This window comes from Lepus europaeus, chromosome 3 (genome assembly GCF_033115175.1).
Source record: "Lepus europaeus isolate LE1 chromosome 3, mLepTim1.pri, whole genome shotgun sequence".
Lineage (NCBI taxonomy): Eukaryota > Metazoa > Chordata > Mammalia > Lagomorpha > Leporidae > Lepus > Lepus europaeus.
The window spans coordinates 135,850,324-135,866,612 of NC_084829.1; the positions used below are offsets into that span (position 1 = coordinate 135,850,324).

At 40.8% G+C, this 16,289-nt stretch overlaps 1 protein-coding gene across 5 annotated transcripts in view; it reads right to left on the minus strand.

Annotated features, from left to right (window-relative positions):
* Positions 1 to 8,697, minus strand: part of AHI1 (Abelson helper integration site 1) — a 222,181-nt gene extending 213,484 nt beyond the window's left edge. For 4 of the 5 annotated variants that reach the window (XM_062186803.1, XM_062186804.1, XM_062186801.1 and 1 more), the window contains exons 1-3: positions 8,566 to 8,697; positions 4,429 to 4,496; positions 2,881 to 3,005 (exon numbers count right to left, since the gene is read on the minus strand). In XM_062186803.1, the coding sequence (XP_062042787.1) occupies positions 2,881 to 3,005; positions 4,429 to 4,438 (135 nt within the window). In that variant the 5' untranslated portion in view covers positions 4,439 to 4,496; positions 8,566 to 8,697. Of the gene's footprint in view, positions 1 to 2,880; positions 3,006 to 4,428; positions 4,497 to 8,252; positions 8,315 to 8,565 lie in introns of all 5 variants that reach the window. The other variant, XM_062186802.1, reaches the window with a different exon arrangement.
* Positions 8,698 to 16,289: the final 7,592 nt, after the last annotated feature.

Genomic DNA, 16,289 nt, shown 5'->3' on the forward strand with positions numbered 1-16,289 from the left:
CCAGATGGACAAAATGCAGGGGCTGGTCCAAGCAGAAGCCAGGAGCCTGCAATTCCATTCTGATTTCCTACGTGGGTGGCAGGGACCCAAGCACGAGGGCCACCACCCACTGCTTTCTCAGGGACACTATCAGGGAGCTACAGCTGCCAGGACTTGAACCAGTGCTCTGATACAGGGAAGTCAGCATCCCAAGTGGCAGCTTAACCTGCAGGACCACAATGCCAACCCCCGGCCATTTCTATTTTCTAACTTACTTGCCTATTAATTTGTATTTTTATATTTAACTTTTTAAAGCTGGCTGAAATGTAACTTAATGTGAGATAAAATAAGGTTATAGCATTTTTCCTCAAATATTAAAGCAACCATCTTACAAAGAATTCTTGAATTACAACTTCTTAAATCAGCTGGAAAAACCGTTCTCCCCTCCTTGGTTTTATATTTTAAATATTTCCATTTTATTATTCTACATTAACTTAAGTCTAATTTTGTTAACTAAAGAAGTTGACCACTGGAAACTATTACACTTTAGTCAAACCTAAAAGTGTGAAAAGATCTGAAACATCTATTAATAAAATATACAAGCTTCTTTACATATAAATGAACTTCTGGGAAATTTATTTTTAAAATCTTTCAGAATTTTTATAGTTTCTATGGATGTGACATGTATCTATTAATTTCTCCTCTGATATTTTCTTACTGTTTCTAGCTATAACAGCTGATTTTTGTATACTTAAATTGTTCACTTTCATGTCACATATTTATTTTTTCTATAGCATTCAGACTATGTAAAAAGCTATCATTTGTTTTCCTAAGAGTCGTATTTTGCCATATTAGACACCAACATAACAAGGAGGCAGTACAGCACACATGTCGTGAACACAGCTGTGAAATCAGGAAAATCCGAATTCATTATTAATTGTACAATCCTGGGGAAGTTCCTGAACTTCTGTGCCTGAGTTCTCCTATCCACATTGATGTCATAGGATTCTGTGAGGAGGAGGAGATTTAGTGAATGTGAAACATTTAGCATAGTATCTGGAATGAAGGAGATGCAGACAAGTAACAGCTGAAAAAGTACTGTATTATTATGTTTCGTGTCTTATTTACCAAAACTTTAAGCACATTAAACAGTTAAGATAAAAAGAGATCCTCCCTTAAGAGGCCCTATTTTAAAGAAAGAACCTATAGGTTACATATCTACACGTTATCCATGAACTACCTTGTTTTCAAAGGAAGTCAGAGGACACTATGAAACGGTGCGCACTGTCACATGTATGTACGAGTTTGCATTTTCCTAGAGCCTAAGAGTGTACAGAATTTTACAAACATGAGCACTAAGTCACACTATACACTTGTGTGCCCCAAGTATCTAAACTGGACCTTAAGTGAATGGACATAACCTCTGTTCATTTCCTGGTATCCATTTAATTCAGAATTTTTGCCTAAATTGCATCTCACTTAGCTCTCAAAGCATAGCTCTCTAACAGTGAGAGAAAACAGGAGGTTCTTCTTTGGCCAAGTGAGTCCATAAAAACACTCTGCAGACAACTATTCCCAGTGATCTTTCTGCTCTTGCCCAGCATAACAACCCTAGCTGAGGGGAGGACATATGCCAATATGCATAGTTCCTTCTGCCATATGCCACTATTCCCTAGTATACTGCATACTGCTAACACAGAGGAAGCACAATCTACTTCAGGGCAGCAATCACTATGGGATATCAAAGCTGCCCATTCTGTCAGGAGTGTTAAATGGGTATGCAGTTATATAAACTACAAACCTTCACCTGTGTGGTGAGATTCTGGCCAGTGTTAATACTTTTGCCTCATTTGAGAATATTAACTGCTATACTGATGGCTCCCAGATAGAATACTAAAATGAACAGGTCTCATGTTTTTTGTCACAAGACAAAAGAATGGGACAAAACTCGCTACAAGCAAAATGTAGGACATGTAACTAAAACTCCTGCCAAAGAAATACCATGCACCATTTACTGGGCTGCACAAGGACTGACTTACTTTTTAATGTGAGGACATAAGAGATTATGTTGAAATGAGTAAAAAGTGCAACTGGAATAGTGAAATAGGAATGAAGAGTGCAAAGCACATCAGCTGGGATGGTGTCAGAGATTCCATGGCAATCAGGTTGAAGCTGGTTGCTGATGTGGTTAGTAAGGCTTTGAGTTTTGTATTTTTAATGCCTTCTAGTGTGCTACCAAAATTCTATCATTTAAAAGTTTACCTCAAAATTGAAAGTATGTCATTGTAAAAATTATAAGAAAAATAAGAAAGGAAGGGAGGGGAAGGTGGAAGGGAGGGAAGTAGGGTAGTGTGAGAGAAGTATCTTAATACTTTTAAAACTGTATATATGAAATACATGAAATGTCCCTTTATATAAATCTTTTAAAAAATAAAAACTTAAATAAAAGTATACCTCAAGTATAAAAGGATATTTATTTAAAGCCTCTGGTTTCTTTTGGTTCTGCTGGGTAAGATGACACAGAGTAAGTCTAAATAAAGATAAACCATTGCAAATTTGAAGATATTAATTCCTAAGTTTTTCATAACTCTGGGTTAAAAACTGCAAAGTTATTTTTAAAAAAATGTTTAATATGGCTAGGCTTGAGCTTCCCTATTATTCCTGGTTACTCTCACCCAGGTGGCTATGTTGTTCTGGTAGAACAGCATTCAAGGTTAAACTCAGACTCCAAGAATGATGCTGATTCTAATGTGATATCTAATGTAATATTTTATTCATGCGTTATTGACCATGACACAGAGTTGCAGTTTTCAACTTACAAAATTCCTTAGAATTTTGATACAAAACTCTTAATTTCAGGCTGATATAAAAGTCACCATGACCAAAGGATCAATTACTCACTGAAGTGTTTTCTTTAGATTTGGCAAGTTTTTTCTTCAGTCTTTTTCTTTCACGGATTAGATCATTGTGGGTCTTAAGCAATTCTTCAAAGCGCACTTTGGTTTTTACTTTGGCTTCACTCTCAACTACAAAACAACAAAGACTCAATCATTTCTCTAAACAGCCCCATTCTAACACAAACCTGCATTATGGTAAGAAATACAGTCTTATAAATAGCTGTGTACATTCTCTCGCTTCATTACAACAACTGACCTGTCTCTTCTTTTTAAAATACTTTTTCTTTTGGCTTTGGCTATAACACACACCTGTATTCCTACTAACTTTTTAGCCTTTCCTTATCTCCTTTGCTAACATTTTACTTATAATGCACAGTAGTGTATACGACTGTTAGTTATGTGGCCTCAGAAATGTTAGTTAACTGAACTCCATTTTCCTTACCATAAAATCATAGTAATTCTGTAAATTATTCCACATGAAAATGGTTACCAGTAGCCTATCCTGTAGTCGGCATTCAACAAATATTAAAAGTTATTTTTTCCTTAAAACATAAATCAGAGCTTGCTGTCCCCTGCTTAAAACTCTATGGAGTTCCCAATTCAGTCAGGATGAAAGAAAAGGCCTTCACATGATCGACAAGGTTCTGCCTTTCTCTGCAGCTTCTAATCAAGACCACTACCCGCTTAGATACCTGCATGCTGGCCACACTGCTATTCCTGTGGCTTCTCAGACAGAACAAGCCAACTGCTGTGTGAAGGAGCTTCTGCCTGATGCATGATCCCTCTAACTCCCCTGGCTGGTGCTAAGTGGCCTGTTGCAACCTTGCCTTTAAAGCAGAACATTTCCTGACAACTTCATCTAAATTTTCCTGTTTCTAGTATATCAAGTTGTTCTTTTCCTTCACAGCACTTAACACAACTGAAAATTATGTAACTATTTTACACTTACACAAATAAACTTATTATCTATCTTTCCCACTATACTATGTGGTTTATACCTACATTCCTAGCTACTATCATGAGGTCTGGCAAAGAATACATATTTAACAAATATGTTTTAAAGAAATAAATACTAACTGAATGACTACCCCAGAATAGGTGTTGGCAAACTGTGGCCTGCAGGCCACTTGTTTTTGTAAAGTTTTATCAAAACCAGACATGCTCATTTGTTTAAGAGTTATTACTGCTGCTTTTGTGGTTTAATGACAGAGTTCTGAGAGCAGAGCCCAGGCCTAAATATTTAGTAGCTGGCCCTTTATAAAAAGTTTGCCAATACCTGCTTTAGAGTGAAACATACAATTTTGATGAGAAAGAATAAAATTAACTATATTCTGGAATCATTATTTACCTTGTCTAGCAGTGTCCTTAACTACCATTCCTAAATACATATGAACCTTAATCATCGATATTAAATAGAAAACTGAATAGTAATATTTTAAATATCTCTAATACTCAGTCAATGACATCTATTTTATTATTCTGTTAAAGAACCTCTTTAACCAAACTTTAAATGTGTAGAATATGAATCTTATAAATTTCGTAAAGGTCTTACCAGCAGGCATATCTCAGCTTTATGGCAAGCATTAGGAAATAATGTAAAGCACTGACTCAATCAGGATCCTATTAAAACAAAGGATTTATATGTAATACAGAACTTCCAAAAAATATAAATAAAATACTCTTCAACCAAGATTATGCCACTGTACAAGTCCACTACTTCGTGAAGTTTATACCAACAAAGCTATGCTCTCTTATTTCAATCTTATGCAAATAACCCGAGTACATTTGAATTGGTATAGTCTTAAAAGCATGTGACCCAAACTTGATTGTATTTGAATAAAGTATTTCTATACTTAAAACAGTTTTGAAAAGCAGTAAACATGTCACTTGGTAAGTTAATAAATTCTTAAAAGCGCTTTAATTAAAGATTTTAATGTGCTTTTAAGAAACCGAAACTCCATCTCCATTGCTCATTTCACAGAGCATACTCTATTATACTAGCAAAATACACTTGTGGGAAGCAGTTCTCACAGCTAATGAATTAAGTATCTCTGTAGGTGGAAATTTGAAAATCTACCACAGTAGGGAAGGCTAGCACAAACATTTGCACCTTCTTTCTTGATTTAATTAACCTGGGCTACTAATGGATAAACGCAGTCTATACATTCCTGAACTGTGATTTTATTTAAAGATGGGAATATGTATCTAAAATAAACAAAATGATTTTCATATTAGAACAGAACATGCAACTGTTGTTAATAACGAAGTTGAAGATGGTATAAAAAATATGTTGAGCTTCCTCAGGTATTATTAGTTAATACTGCAGTTCTCTGGGCATCCACATTCATGGTCCTCCAGCAGAAAGGTCTTGAGAACAAATGCTAAAAAGAAAAAGATTATCATAAAATCATACCTACTTATGGGAGTTAACTTATAACAACTACTTGTAGAAAGACAAGCTAGACATCATTAAAGCCACATAGTGAAAACTGCTACAAGTTACTAATAGGGGTCTGTGTTTACTTGAATGACAGGTGGTCAGTCACTTTCCAATCTACACTGAAAAGGCAAGTGCAATGATAAAATCACTAATTGACAGCATGTAAGTAGAAAAATTATAAAGCAAGTGAGAACTTCATTTCTGTACTATTCTATGGTCCTTCATTATATAAGAACACAACTGAGTTATAAGTCATAAAGAAAAGGCTTGGATGTACTAGGTACAACCTGTTTTGAGCCGAAAATTTATGACACTTAAAAAAAAATTAGATAGCTAATAAAGAGGCAGGAGAAATAATCAAGAAATATTTCTGTTTGTTTAGAGCAGAATAAGAACAGCAATATTACTGGCTGTAATATAACACAGTGTGGTGAAGTGGCTGAAAACCTAAGTCTCCATGGTTATTTGTATGCCTGTGGACCATGTATCTCCTCACCTTAAAACCAGCCTGTCTATTCAAAGGGTTATTAAAAAGACTAAATGATTTAAACAGTACTTTAGAACAAGGACCAACAAATATGAGCTACAATTTTAACAGGAACTTCCTAAGGGGATTGTGTGGGGCAGGTTGAGCTGTGTATCTGAAGGGCACCGAGTAGCTACAAACATCAATTCCGTCAGGTCTTTGGTTCAAATTCCAGTTCCATTTGACAATAGATTAATCTGCAAGGACCTCAATTTCCTCAACTTTCAAAAGAGAATAACAATATCATTCACTGGGTTTTTGTAAAGATTAAATGAGTATATGCAAGGAAAACAGTTGGCACAAAGCCTACTGCATGGTACATGCTTCAAGAGAGAGCTGCTTTACTACTGTGTGGTGTATATATATACATATATATGAGAGAGAACACAGAGAATATATAATCATATTATGTTTGGGAGGCAAAATAATATATTAATCCATTAATACAGAAGGAGACCTAGGCTGATGGTTTGGGAATAATTTATAGATATTTGTACAATGGTTGCAAGAAAATAAAAAGCCAAAGATGGAATTCTAGAACAGGGAGGCAGATGAAACACAGGGACAGAAAAGTATCACAGAAGGAAAAAGTTTTCAGAAAGGTCTATGCTGTGTGGTGTCTACAGTTGCTGCACACTTTGGGAGTGCCCGCTGGACCTGTAATCATGAAGTCACAGGTGCCAAAGCTGTTTATGGAGGGGCAGCAGCTGGGAGCCACAGGTTGAGGAATGAAAGGCAAGACCTGCGGTAAAGGTACGCAGGCAATTCTTTCTAGAAGTTTGCTTCCAACTGTCTTCTTCCCACTCCAGAGGCAATAGTATGAGGCAGTAGCTTTCAGGGGTGAAAAGACTGTTAGGATTTTGATGTCTGCCTGAGACTGTTTTCAGGCTTCTCATGACCACCCTCCCCTCCACCCCTCTACATTGCATCCAGGATCATTTTCTAAACACAAAGGTGACGATGGTGTGTGATCGCTTTAAAATTCCTCACCAGTTCCCAATCGACTGGTGGAAAGCACTGTCAAGTCCTTACCACTGAAAACAAGATTATTAATGACTTGATCCTTTGCCTTTCCTCACAGCCCCTTCACTGCCACACCTTCACACAGCTTCTGGGCTCCAGCCACGTGAAACTACTTGCAGGGCCTGACCTATGCCAAACTCTCTCCTGCCTTTGAGAAATGCCTGCCCTGCTTTGACACTCTGAGGCTAAATGCAAATGGCACCTTCCCTGGGGAGCACCTTCCCCCAAAGCACAGCTGGATCTTCAAACTTCCCTTTTCACCCTGGCAAAAATGGTTCTATACCTGCTGCTCCCCTCTACCCCGCACCCCCCTCCCCCAACTACTGGCTTTTGGAAGAACAAGCCTGCACTATCTTTATATAAGTATCTCCATTTTAAAAGGCAGCAATTATGGCTCCAGATAGGAAAAATTCAGGCTTGAGCTCCTGTCGTGCTACTTCATGTGGCCTTGGGTAAGTCAGTTTCATTAAGCCTTGGTTTCTTTCTTGTCTGGGAAACTAGAGTGGCCCCTACTTTAATCATAAGGAGAAAAGGAAATATCAGAAAACAACATAATTAGTAAACTGCAGGTGCTCGATGTCTTACAATTATTTTAAAAATAATTATACAATACACAATTAAGTAAATTTTGTATTTACATTTACTATCATTTAATATTTTAATGACCCCTGAAATAAGATACTATTTAATAACCATTACAAAAGTAATCATCTCTAAATGTTATTTAGTATGTACAGCAAACACATTAAAAGAATTAATGATTAATATTTGATTAGTAACATCTTCAAAATTTAAAGTCTGACTTGAAAACATATTCCCAAATCTCATATACCCCGTGATGTTAACCTTTCTCCCTCACAAACCCTTTCACAAAAGCTTCTAAGAGATACTGCGTAGCAAAATGTAGCCGAGATTACGTTTCGTCTTTCTCCCTGACCACCTGATCAGCAGCCAATATGTGACTAAAGATCAAGGGGGAGGGAGAAGCAGACAGGCTTGCAGAATGCACTCCGGCTCCAAACGTGTACCAAGGAGGAACAGAAAGAACCCTTAATAAATCAACAATCGCCTTCATAAATAAAGATCCTAAATGCGGTTTCAGACACCTGTGGCATCTGCCATTCTTCCAAAGAGACTTTTAAACACGACCCGGAATCCTCCTAACTGGCGCTCGTGCTCGCAGTCACAGCGAGCGTAAACGCAACAGGTGAAGGACCTGTTAGCATCTCTCTCTCTCCAAAGAGGAGCAAGCCCGGTCTTCACTTTCCCGGGTGAAGGCTGACACGCCGCGCGACTACTCGGGAAAGATCTCATCCCCTTTCTGTGTTTATCGAAACGCCTCTCACAGAATTCGACTCTTTTCTTAGAAACGTAAGGTATCCGTCACCTTTTGCGGGTGTCATTAAGAAGGCATTTCACAGGTTCAACATTCAGCGCCAGGTTGACACTCTATGAGGAAATAAACACACTTAGTACGCATCTGAGCCAGAATCCGGGCTGGGAGAGGCAGGATGGGAGCAGCACGCCGGCCGCTCCGGACGCCGGACAAGTGGCCCCCTGCCCGGGCCGCGCTGGGCCGCTCGGCCTGCGGAGGCGCAGAGGGGGCCCCCAACGCCGCCGCCCCGGCTGAGGGGCCGGGCTAGGTAGGCCGAACACCCGGACCCGGGCTCCCGCCACCAGCGCACCCACACGGTACTCACCCAGCGCGCAGAGCGGCGTCTCCCGCACAAGCCTCCACCCGGGGCGGCGCGAAGCGGCTCCCAGCCCCAAGCAGGGAGGGCCGGCCGTGAGGAGCCCACGCAACCTCGGGAGCCGCCAGCAACACCGGCTCTGAGAGCGGGCTCGGTGCCGCAGTGCGGGCAGCGCGCCGCCGGTGACGTCAGCGCCGGCCTACGCCGCCGTTCCCATGACAACCAATGCGGCCCGGCTCCAGGCCTGGCCTGGGGCCCTGCGGGAGCGCGCTTCCCGCGGCCCCGCCCCCAGGCTCTCTCCGCCGGCGCCTCGGGCCGGGAGCTGCGGCAGTGCGACGCCTGTCTGCCCGCGCCCCTCAGCCTGCCGCCGGGCGCGCGCCCCGGGGCCGCGCCTCCGCGGTTCCAGAGGGGACAGGAGTCTCCTCCACCGGCCACGAGAGGGGAAGCGGGAATGCGCGGGTGCCGCCTCAGAGCCGCCGGAGCCTGGCCTCCTTCCCGGAAAAGCAAGCGCGGGGAAAACGTGGAGCAAAAGCGGGCAGGGAGGCGGCCTTGGGAGCCGCCCAGGATAGGAACCGTGAATGAATGAAGCGAGGAAGCCAAGAAACAGGCTCGTCGCCCCCCTCGCGGTCGCCCCCACAACGTGAAACGCGCCTTGAGAGCGTGGAGAATGAGGAGTTGTACTCCAGAGTCTTCGGGAAAAACTTATCCACGGTTTGCCTGGCGCTGAGTTGCCTCCCTATGCCTTGAAAGCAGAACAAAAATTAAAACGTCATCTTTTCTACACCTGATCACCCCCTCCCCCCTTTCAAATGTCTGCCAGAGGCGCCATCTTTGGTTCTGAGTCACCAGGGATGGAAAAACACCAGGCGCCTTCGTCGTCCACGCTGAGTGAGAGGCCGTTTTCCGCAGTTGGCAGCCACGCACCAGAAACCTGTTGCTTCATTTGCAGGGCCAGAGAGTGTGTGTATTTCTCTGGTAGCCAGCTTCTCCATTCTCACTGGCATCGCCGCATCTTAGAAATTAATGGCAAGTGTTTCTCCAGAACCTCTGAGGAGGCGATGAGAAAGACATATTACCACACTGTGCTACTTTCCCCTCCAAAAGTGGCTGGAAGAAGTTTTGTATCCCTTAAGAAAAGAATTTCAGGTGGGACACAGTAGCGGTAAGCAAGCTAGCAAAGTTTCATGAGGTAGTTCATCCGAGATGGTGGGCAGCTCGGCTCGCCAAAGAAACCAAGTGCATAGTCTACATGCAGACTGGGGTTACTGTGGGTTAGGGGTCCCTTTCTGCTGTTTCGCCTTCCCGCTCCCTTTTTGGGGAGTGGGCGAGGGGGCGGATATTGCTGGGCAAATGGTTTTCTGGGGGTGAAGTTCGTGAAATTCCTCCCAAGGTTTTATTGCCAGATTTAAGAGCCACCTTGGCAAAGGGCCAGGAAGAGTGTCCTGAGAGATCTCCGCAGGGAAGGCTGGGAACCCCTACAAGGTTATCAGATATGGATATGACTTTCCGGAAACACTGGGTGTCTTCCAAGGCTTGCTTCTAAGGCTGCTCTGTTCCTTTCCACGTGCACTTCTTGTTTAGCCCCTTTCCCATAGGCTAACGTCTACCTTCCTCCCCAGCAAACCTACTCCTGGCTTTTTATGTTGCTTTGATCTCTTCAGCCCTGCCATCATCTTCCTAGTGTTTGAGTAAGATGCCTGTAGGCACCTTCTTACACCAATGTGCCTTCTGTCTTTCTGCCAATCCCGGTGTATGGTCCAGCCAGCTCAACCCGGACTGCTAATGCCAGCCTTCCACCCTTCCCATTGGGGTTTTTGACATGGCCTCCTTTACCAGTCCTCTGACTCTGGTATTGACTCTTGATCTCCACTTTCCATGCTGCTACCAGAATGACCTCACTAAAAATGTATATTCGGTAATAACATTGCTTTGCTGAAAATTCTTCAAAAGCCATCAGTAGGTTGAATTAATTTGCCTGGTATACAAACATTCTGTTTTCCTTACTAGTTTCACATCTCATTATCTGCTGGTTTCAATTTTATGCAACACTGCATTATGTATATCATGCAGGTTCAAGCAAGTCAGCCTTGTGTGCCATGCGAAGCAGTCCATATCCTTTCATGTCCAAGTTCTTGCACTTATCATTCTCTCTCCCTGAAAAGCTTTTCTTGTACACTTCCATTCCTGCATTTATCAGCCCAAATGTTGCCCATCCTTTGAATCTTAAGCAGGTTGACTCACTCCTGCAAACACTCCTTCTATCCCCTGTTAGAATTTGGACACTGATTCTGGAAATCATATTTCATTGTTTGTATTGTGTTTTACTCTCTCTGTCCCCAGAATCTGCCACACTATCAAATAGTTGGTATTTCATTAATATTCATTCAGTGAATAATGACATATATTGAGCTGCTTCTAGGAGCTTTGCTTTGTGGCTGTTTTATGTACTTCTCATCTGTCCTCAAAACTGACATTATATTTGCACTATTTTGCTTGCAATCTCATTTCATTATACTTTCTAACTCATGTTTGCACACTTTCCTTCTTCTGTTCCTTCTAGGTCTTCTTGCTAGATTCTGCCTCTCTTCTTTACCTTGTGATAGTGAAGAGTCCCTAAGGTAAGTATGGTCACGTTTTTCTATCTACAGATGGCAATTTCTTCTAGTTTTAAAGTCCAGTTGTCAAACCAACTACTCCTAGATGTATCTCTCCCACCCATTCCTTTCTCCACAACTCTAGACTCACAAATCCACCTACAAAATAGATGCCTCCACTTAGGTGTCCATGAGGCACAGCAGACCTGCTTCTTCTAATGCTGATCTTATCATCTGCCTCAAACAATCCCCACTTGAAACTTCCTCTCTCTCATGTAGGTGACTCCATTTTTCCAGTTTTTCGAACCAAACACCAAACACTTTCGAAGAATCTTTGGCCTTCTTTTTTGTATAACTCAAATTCAACCTCTCAGGGTATCTATCAGATTGGGTCCCAAGTCACATGTAAGATAATTATATGTCTATAATTCAGATGAGAGATGTTTTCTTCCACCCAAACTTTAGCCCTGACAAACTTCTTTTTTTCCCTTTGCTGGTGAAGTCTTTTGAGGGTCCGAGTTTGATACAAATGTCTTCATTCCTACACTGAAAAGGGCCTCAGGTGCTGTCCTGGGAGACCATTACATCTATGGGCTATCCTCCTGGCATCGGCAAATGCCCCCAGCAGAGAAATGCCTTCAGCCCTGGATTTACCTCCTCACTCTGTTCTCCCTTCTCTTTGAGCCTCTGAATTTTCTTCTGTTTTCTAGTGAGCTCCATGATGCAACTTACTCTGTATTTCTAGCTGATTTTGAGAATTTCTATTTTCCTTTTTAAAACTTTTATTTAGTAAATATAAATTTCCAAAGTACAGTTTATGGATTACAATGGCTTTTTCCCCCCCATAACTTCCCTCCCACTCGCAACCCTCCCAACTCCCACTCCATCTCCCATTCCATTCACATCACTATTCATTTTCAATTCTCTTTATATACAGAAGATCGATTTAGCATATATTAAGTAAAGATTTCATCAGTTTGCACCCACACAGAACATAAAGTGTAAAATACTGTTTGAGTACTAGTTATAGCATTAATTCACATTGAACAACACATTAAAGACAGAGATCCTACATGAGGAGTAAATACACAGTGACTCCTGTTGTTGACTTAACAATTTGACACTCTTGTTTATAGCGTCAGTAATCACCCTAGGCTCTTGTCATGAGTTGCCAAGGCTATGGAAGCCTTTTGAGTTCGCCGACTTCGATCTTATTTAGACAAGGTCATAGTCAAAGTGGAAGTTCTCTCCTCCCTTCAGAGAAAGGTACCTCCTTCTTTGATGGCCCGGTCTGCTGTGTATCCCACTTCCCATGTTGGATCGTTCTCTCCCTTTTGATTCTATCAGTTAGTATTCACAGACACTAGTCTTGTTTGTGTGATCCCTTTGACTCTTAGACCTATCAGTGTGATCAATTGTGAACTGAAATTGATCACTTGAACTAGTGAGATGGCATTGGTACATGCAGTCTTGATGGGATTGTATTGGAAACCCCTGGCACATTTCTTTTTTTTTTTTAATTTTTTATTTCATAAATGTGAATTTACAAAGTGCAACTTTTGTATTGTTGTGGCTTCCCCCCCAACCTCCCTCCCTCCCGTGGCCCTCCCCTCTCCCTCTCCTATCCCTCCCTTTATTGAGTTTCATTTTCAATTACCTTCATATACTGAAGATCAACTTAGTATATACTAAGCAAGGATTTCAACAGCCTGCATTCACACAACCGCACAAGGTATAGGGTATTGTTCGACTAGTAGTGTTTTTATGTTTCATAGTAAAACACATTAAGGACAGATCCTACGTGGGGAGCATGTACCCAGTGACTCCCGTTGTTGATTTAACAATTGGCACTCTTATTTGTGATGTCAGCAATCACCCTAGACTCTTGCTATGAGCTGTCTAGGCTATGGAAGTCCCTTGAGTTCACCGACTCTGAACTTGTTTAGTCAAGGCCGTGTCACAGTGGAGGTTCCTTCCTCCCTTCAGAGAAAGGCGCCTCTCTGCTTGATGGCCTGTTCCTTCTGCTGGGGTCTTGTTCACCAGGGTCTTTCATTTAGATTGTTTTTTTGCCATTGTGTCATGGCTTTCCATGCCTGGCACATTTCTAACTCCACCATTTGGGGCAAGTCCGATTGAGCATGTCCCAAATCATACATCTCCTCCCTCTCTTATTCCCACTCTTATATTTAACAGGGATCACTTTTCAGTTAAATTTCAACACCTAAGAATAATTGTGTGTTAATTACAGAGGTCAACCAATAGTATTAACTAGAAAAAAAAATACTAAAAGGGATAAAGTATTAAATTGTACATCAACAGTTAGGACAAGGACTAATCAAGTCACTGTTTCTCATAGTGTCCCTTGCACTTCAACAGGTTTCCTTTTTTGTGCTTGGTTAGTTGTCACTGATCGGGGAGAACATATGATATTTGTCCCTTTGGGACTGGCTTAATTCACTCAGCATGATGTTTTCCAGATTCCTCAATTTTGTTGCCAATGACTGGATTTCATTGTTTTTGACTGCTGTATAGTATTTTATAGAGTACATATCCCATAATTTCTTTATCCAGTCTACTGTTGATGGGCATTTGGGTTGGTTCCAGGTCTTAGCTATTGTGGATTGAGCTGCAATGAATATTGGGGTGCAGACAGCTCTTTTATTTGCCAATTTAATTTCCTTTGGGTAAATTCCAAGGAGTGGGATGGCTGGGTTGTACGGTACAGTTATATTCAGGTTTCCGAGAAATCTCCAGACTGACTTCCATAGTGGCTTAACCAGTTTGCATTCCCACTAACAGTGGGTTAGTGTCCCTTTTTCCCCCACATCCTCGCCAGCATCTGTTGTTGGTAGATTTCTGAATGGGAGCCATTCTAACCGGGGTGAGGTGAAACCTCATTGTGGTTTTGATTTGCATTTCTCTGATTGCTAGTGATCTTGAACATTTTTTCATGTGTCTGTTGGCCATTTGGATTTCCTCTTTTGAAAGATGTCTATTGAGGTCCTTGGGCGGGGCCAGTGGCAAAATGGATAACGTGTCTGACTACGGATCAGAATCTCTTTTCTTTTTTCAGGATTTCTGACTTATCAGGTAAAGAGGAATTTCTTCCCTTTCAACTCAATACATATTACAGGAAATTTTATGAATAAATAGTAATTACTTAGCAAGAATTATTTAGCTTATAACTTCCTGAAATAGTTGAAATTTCCTTATACATTTTCTGTGTGCTGACACGCTAAGAAAACATGATGAAAGCACACATTCGGGTTTGCTCAGAATTCAGAGTTTCAGCACATATGCTCAATCTGAGCACTAGGTGGCAGCATAATAACAGAAATTTTCGCCTGAACCTGAAAGACTTCAGTTTAAGGTTGTGTAAGGGCTTTATTAGAATATTTTACTATGCACTATTTGTATCCAAACTATTTGATTTACTTAAGTTTAACATATTTTTGAGAACTTATAGTAGTTTATGAGGTATATTTGACACACTGGCTGAGAATAGAGTTTCTGGATGAATAAATGGAGTCTAGAATGATACCTGTTCCTCCAGAGTCTATCCAGTGATAGATGCAAGAATCCAGATTTTTTTTTTTTTACTGTCACTAAAGGCCTTCATTCAGATAGCTCACCTATCATCTATTATGGGAGGTCTTCTGGTTGAACAAAAGGCATATTTTGGACACTTATTCTTGTTCCTGAGTTGTCAGTTCTTTTGGGGATGCTGTCATTAAATGTTTATTGTGTTATTCCTAAGGTATCTATCTAGTAGGTTGGGAATCACTTCTTACTAAGTGTGAAGAAAGGGGCTTCCCAACCACCTTTGTGAGAAGTTACCAGGCCTTCTTCTCTAAGGGACTTAGACAGGGTATCTCCCACAAGAGAGAAGGGTCCATTCTTAATCATTAAAAAAATTTTTAAAAACCTGTCTGAAACACAGAGAAAGAGAAAGACAGACAGGCAGACAGAAATCTTCCATCCTTTGAGTCACTGCTCAAATGCCCACAACAGTTGGGTCTGGACCAGGCTGAAGCCAGGAACCCAAACCCAATCCAGGTCTCCTATATGGGTGGCAGGGACCCAAATACTTAAGCCATTACCTGCTGCCTCCCAGGGCATGCATTAGCTTGAAGCTGGAATGAGAACCAGAGCCAGGACTTGAATCCAGATACTATAATTTGGGATGTGGACTTCTAAGCATCATCTTAATTGTTATACCAAACACAGTGCATGCTATCACATTTGAATTTATCTTTTAATGTATAATTAGTATGTAAAATGTTTTAAAAAAACCCCTCAGTTTTAATATATAATTTAGCTTGCTAGCTACATTTTTCCCATACCTGAGATAATTTATAGTTTTTTGTTTTTAAAATGTTCAGAATTAATTATCATTAAAGCACATATTAGAAACATAGAAAGGCTTACAAGGGGAAATGACAAATCCCTGTTTCACCCCTTCCCTTCTGCAGTCCTGTTCCTGAGACCAAAGTCTTGTGAACAGTTTCTGGTTTTATTTATTTACTTTTGAACTGGTGATTAGCTTTTACTTCTCACTGTTCCTTGATTTATCAGATTGAAAGATTATCATAATCTCTTGCTGAAAGAGGAAACATTTTACCTTCCCTATCTGTTGCTTCTCAGCAAAATCATAGAAAGAGAACGTGCACTATAATGGATAAAAGCATAGACTCTGGAATCTCACTGGTACCACTTGCCAGCTGTGTGGTCTTAGGCAAGTTACTCAAGCTCTCTGAGCCTTGTTTTCATCAGCTATAAAATGAGGGCAATAATAGTTCATTCCTCAGAGTATTATTCTAAGAAGAGATGTGTCAATAGATTTAAAGCACTAAACAAGCATTACTATTAGTAGTACTTTACTGCTTCTTTTGGTTACCTTTGTATTTTTTTTAATTTTTATTTAATAAATATAAATTTTCAAAGTACAGCTTTTGGATTACAGTGGTTTTTTCCCTCCCATAACTTCCCTCCCACCCGCAACCCTCCCAACTCCCACTCCATCTCCCATTCCATTCACATCACTATTCATTTTCAATTCTCTTTATATACAGAAGATCGATTTAGCATATATTAAGTAAAGATTTCATCAGTTTGCACCCACAAAGAAACACAAAGTGT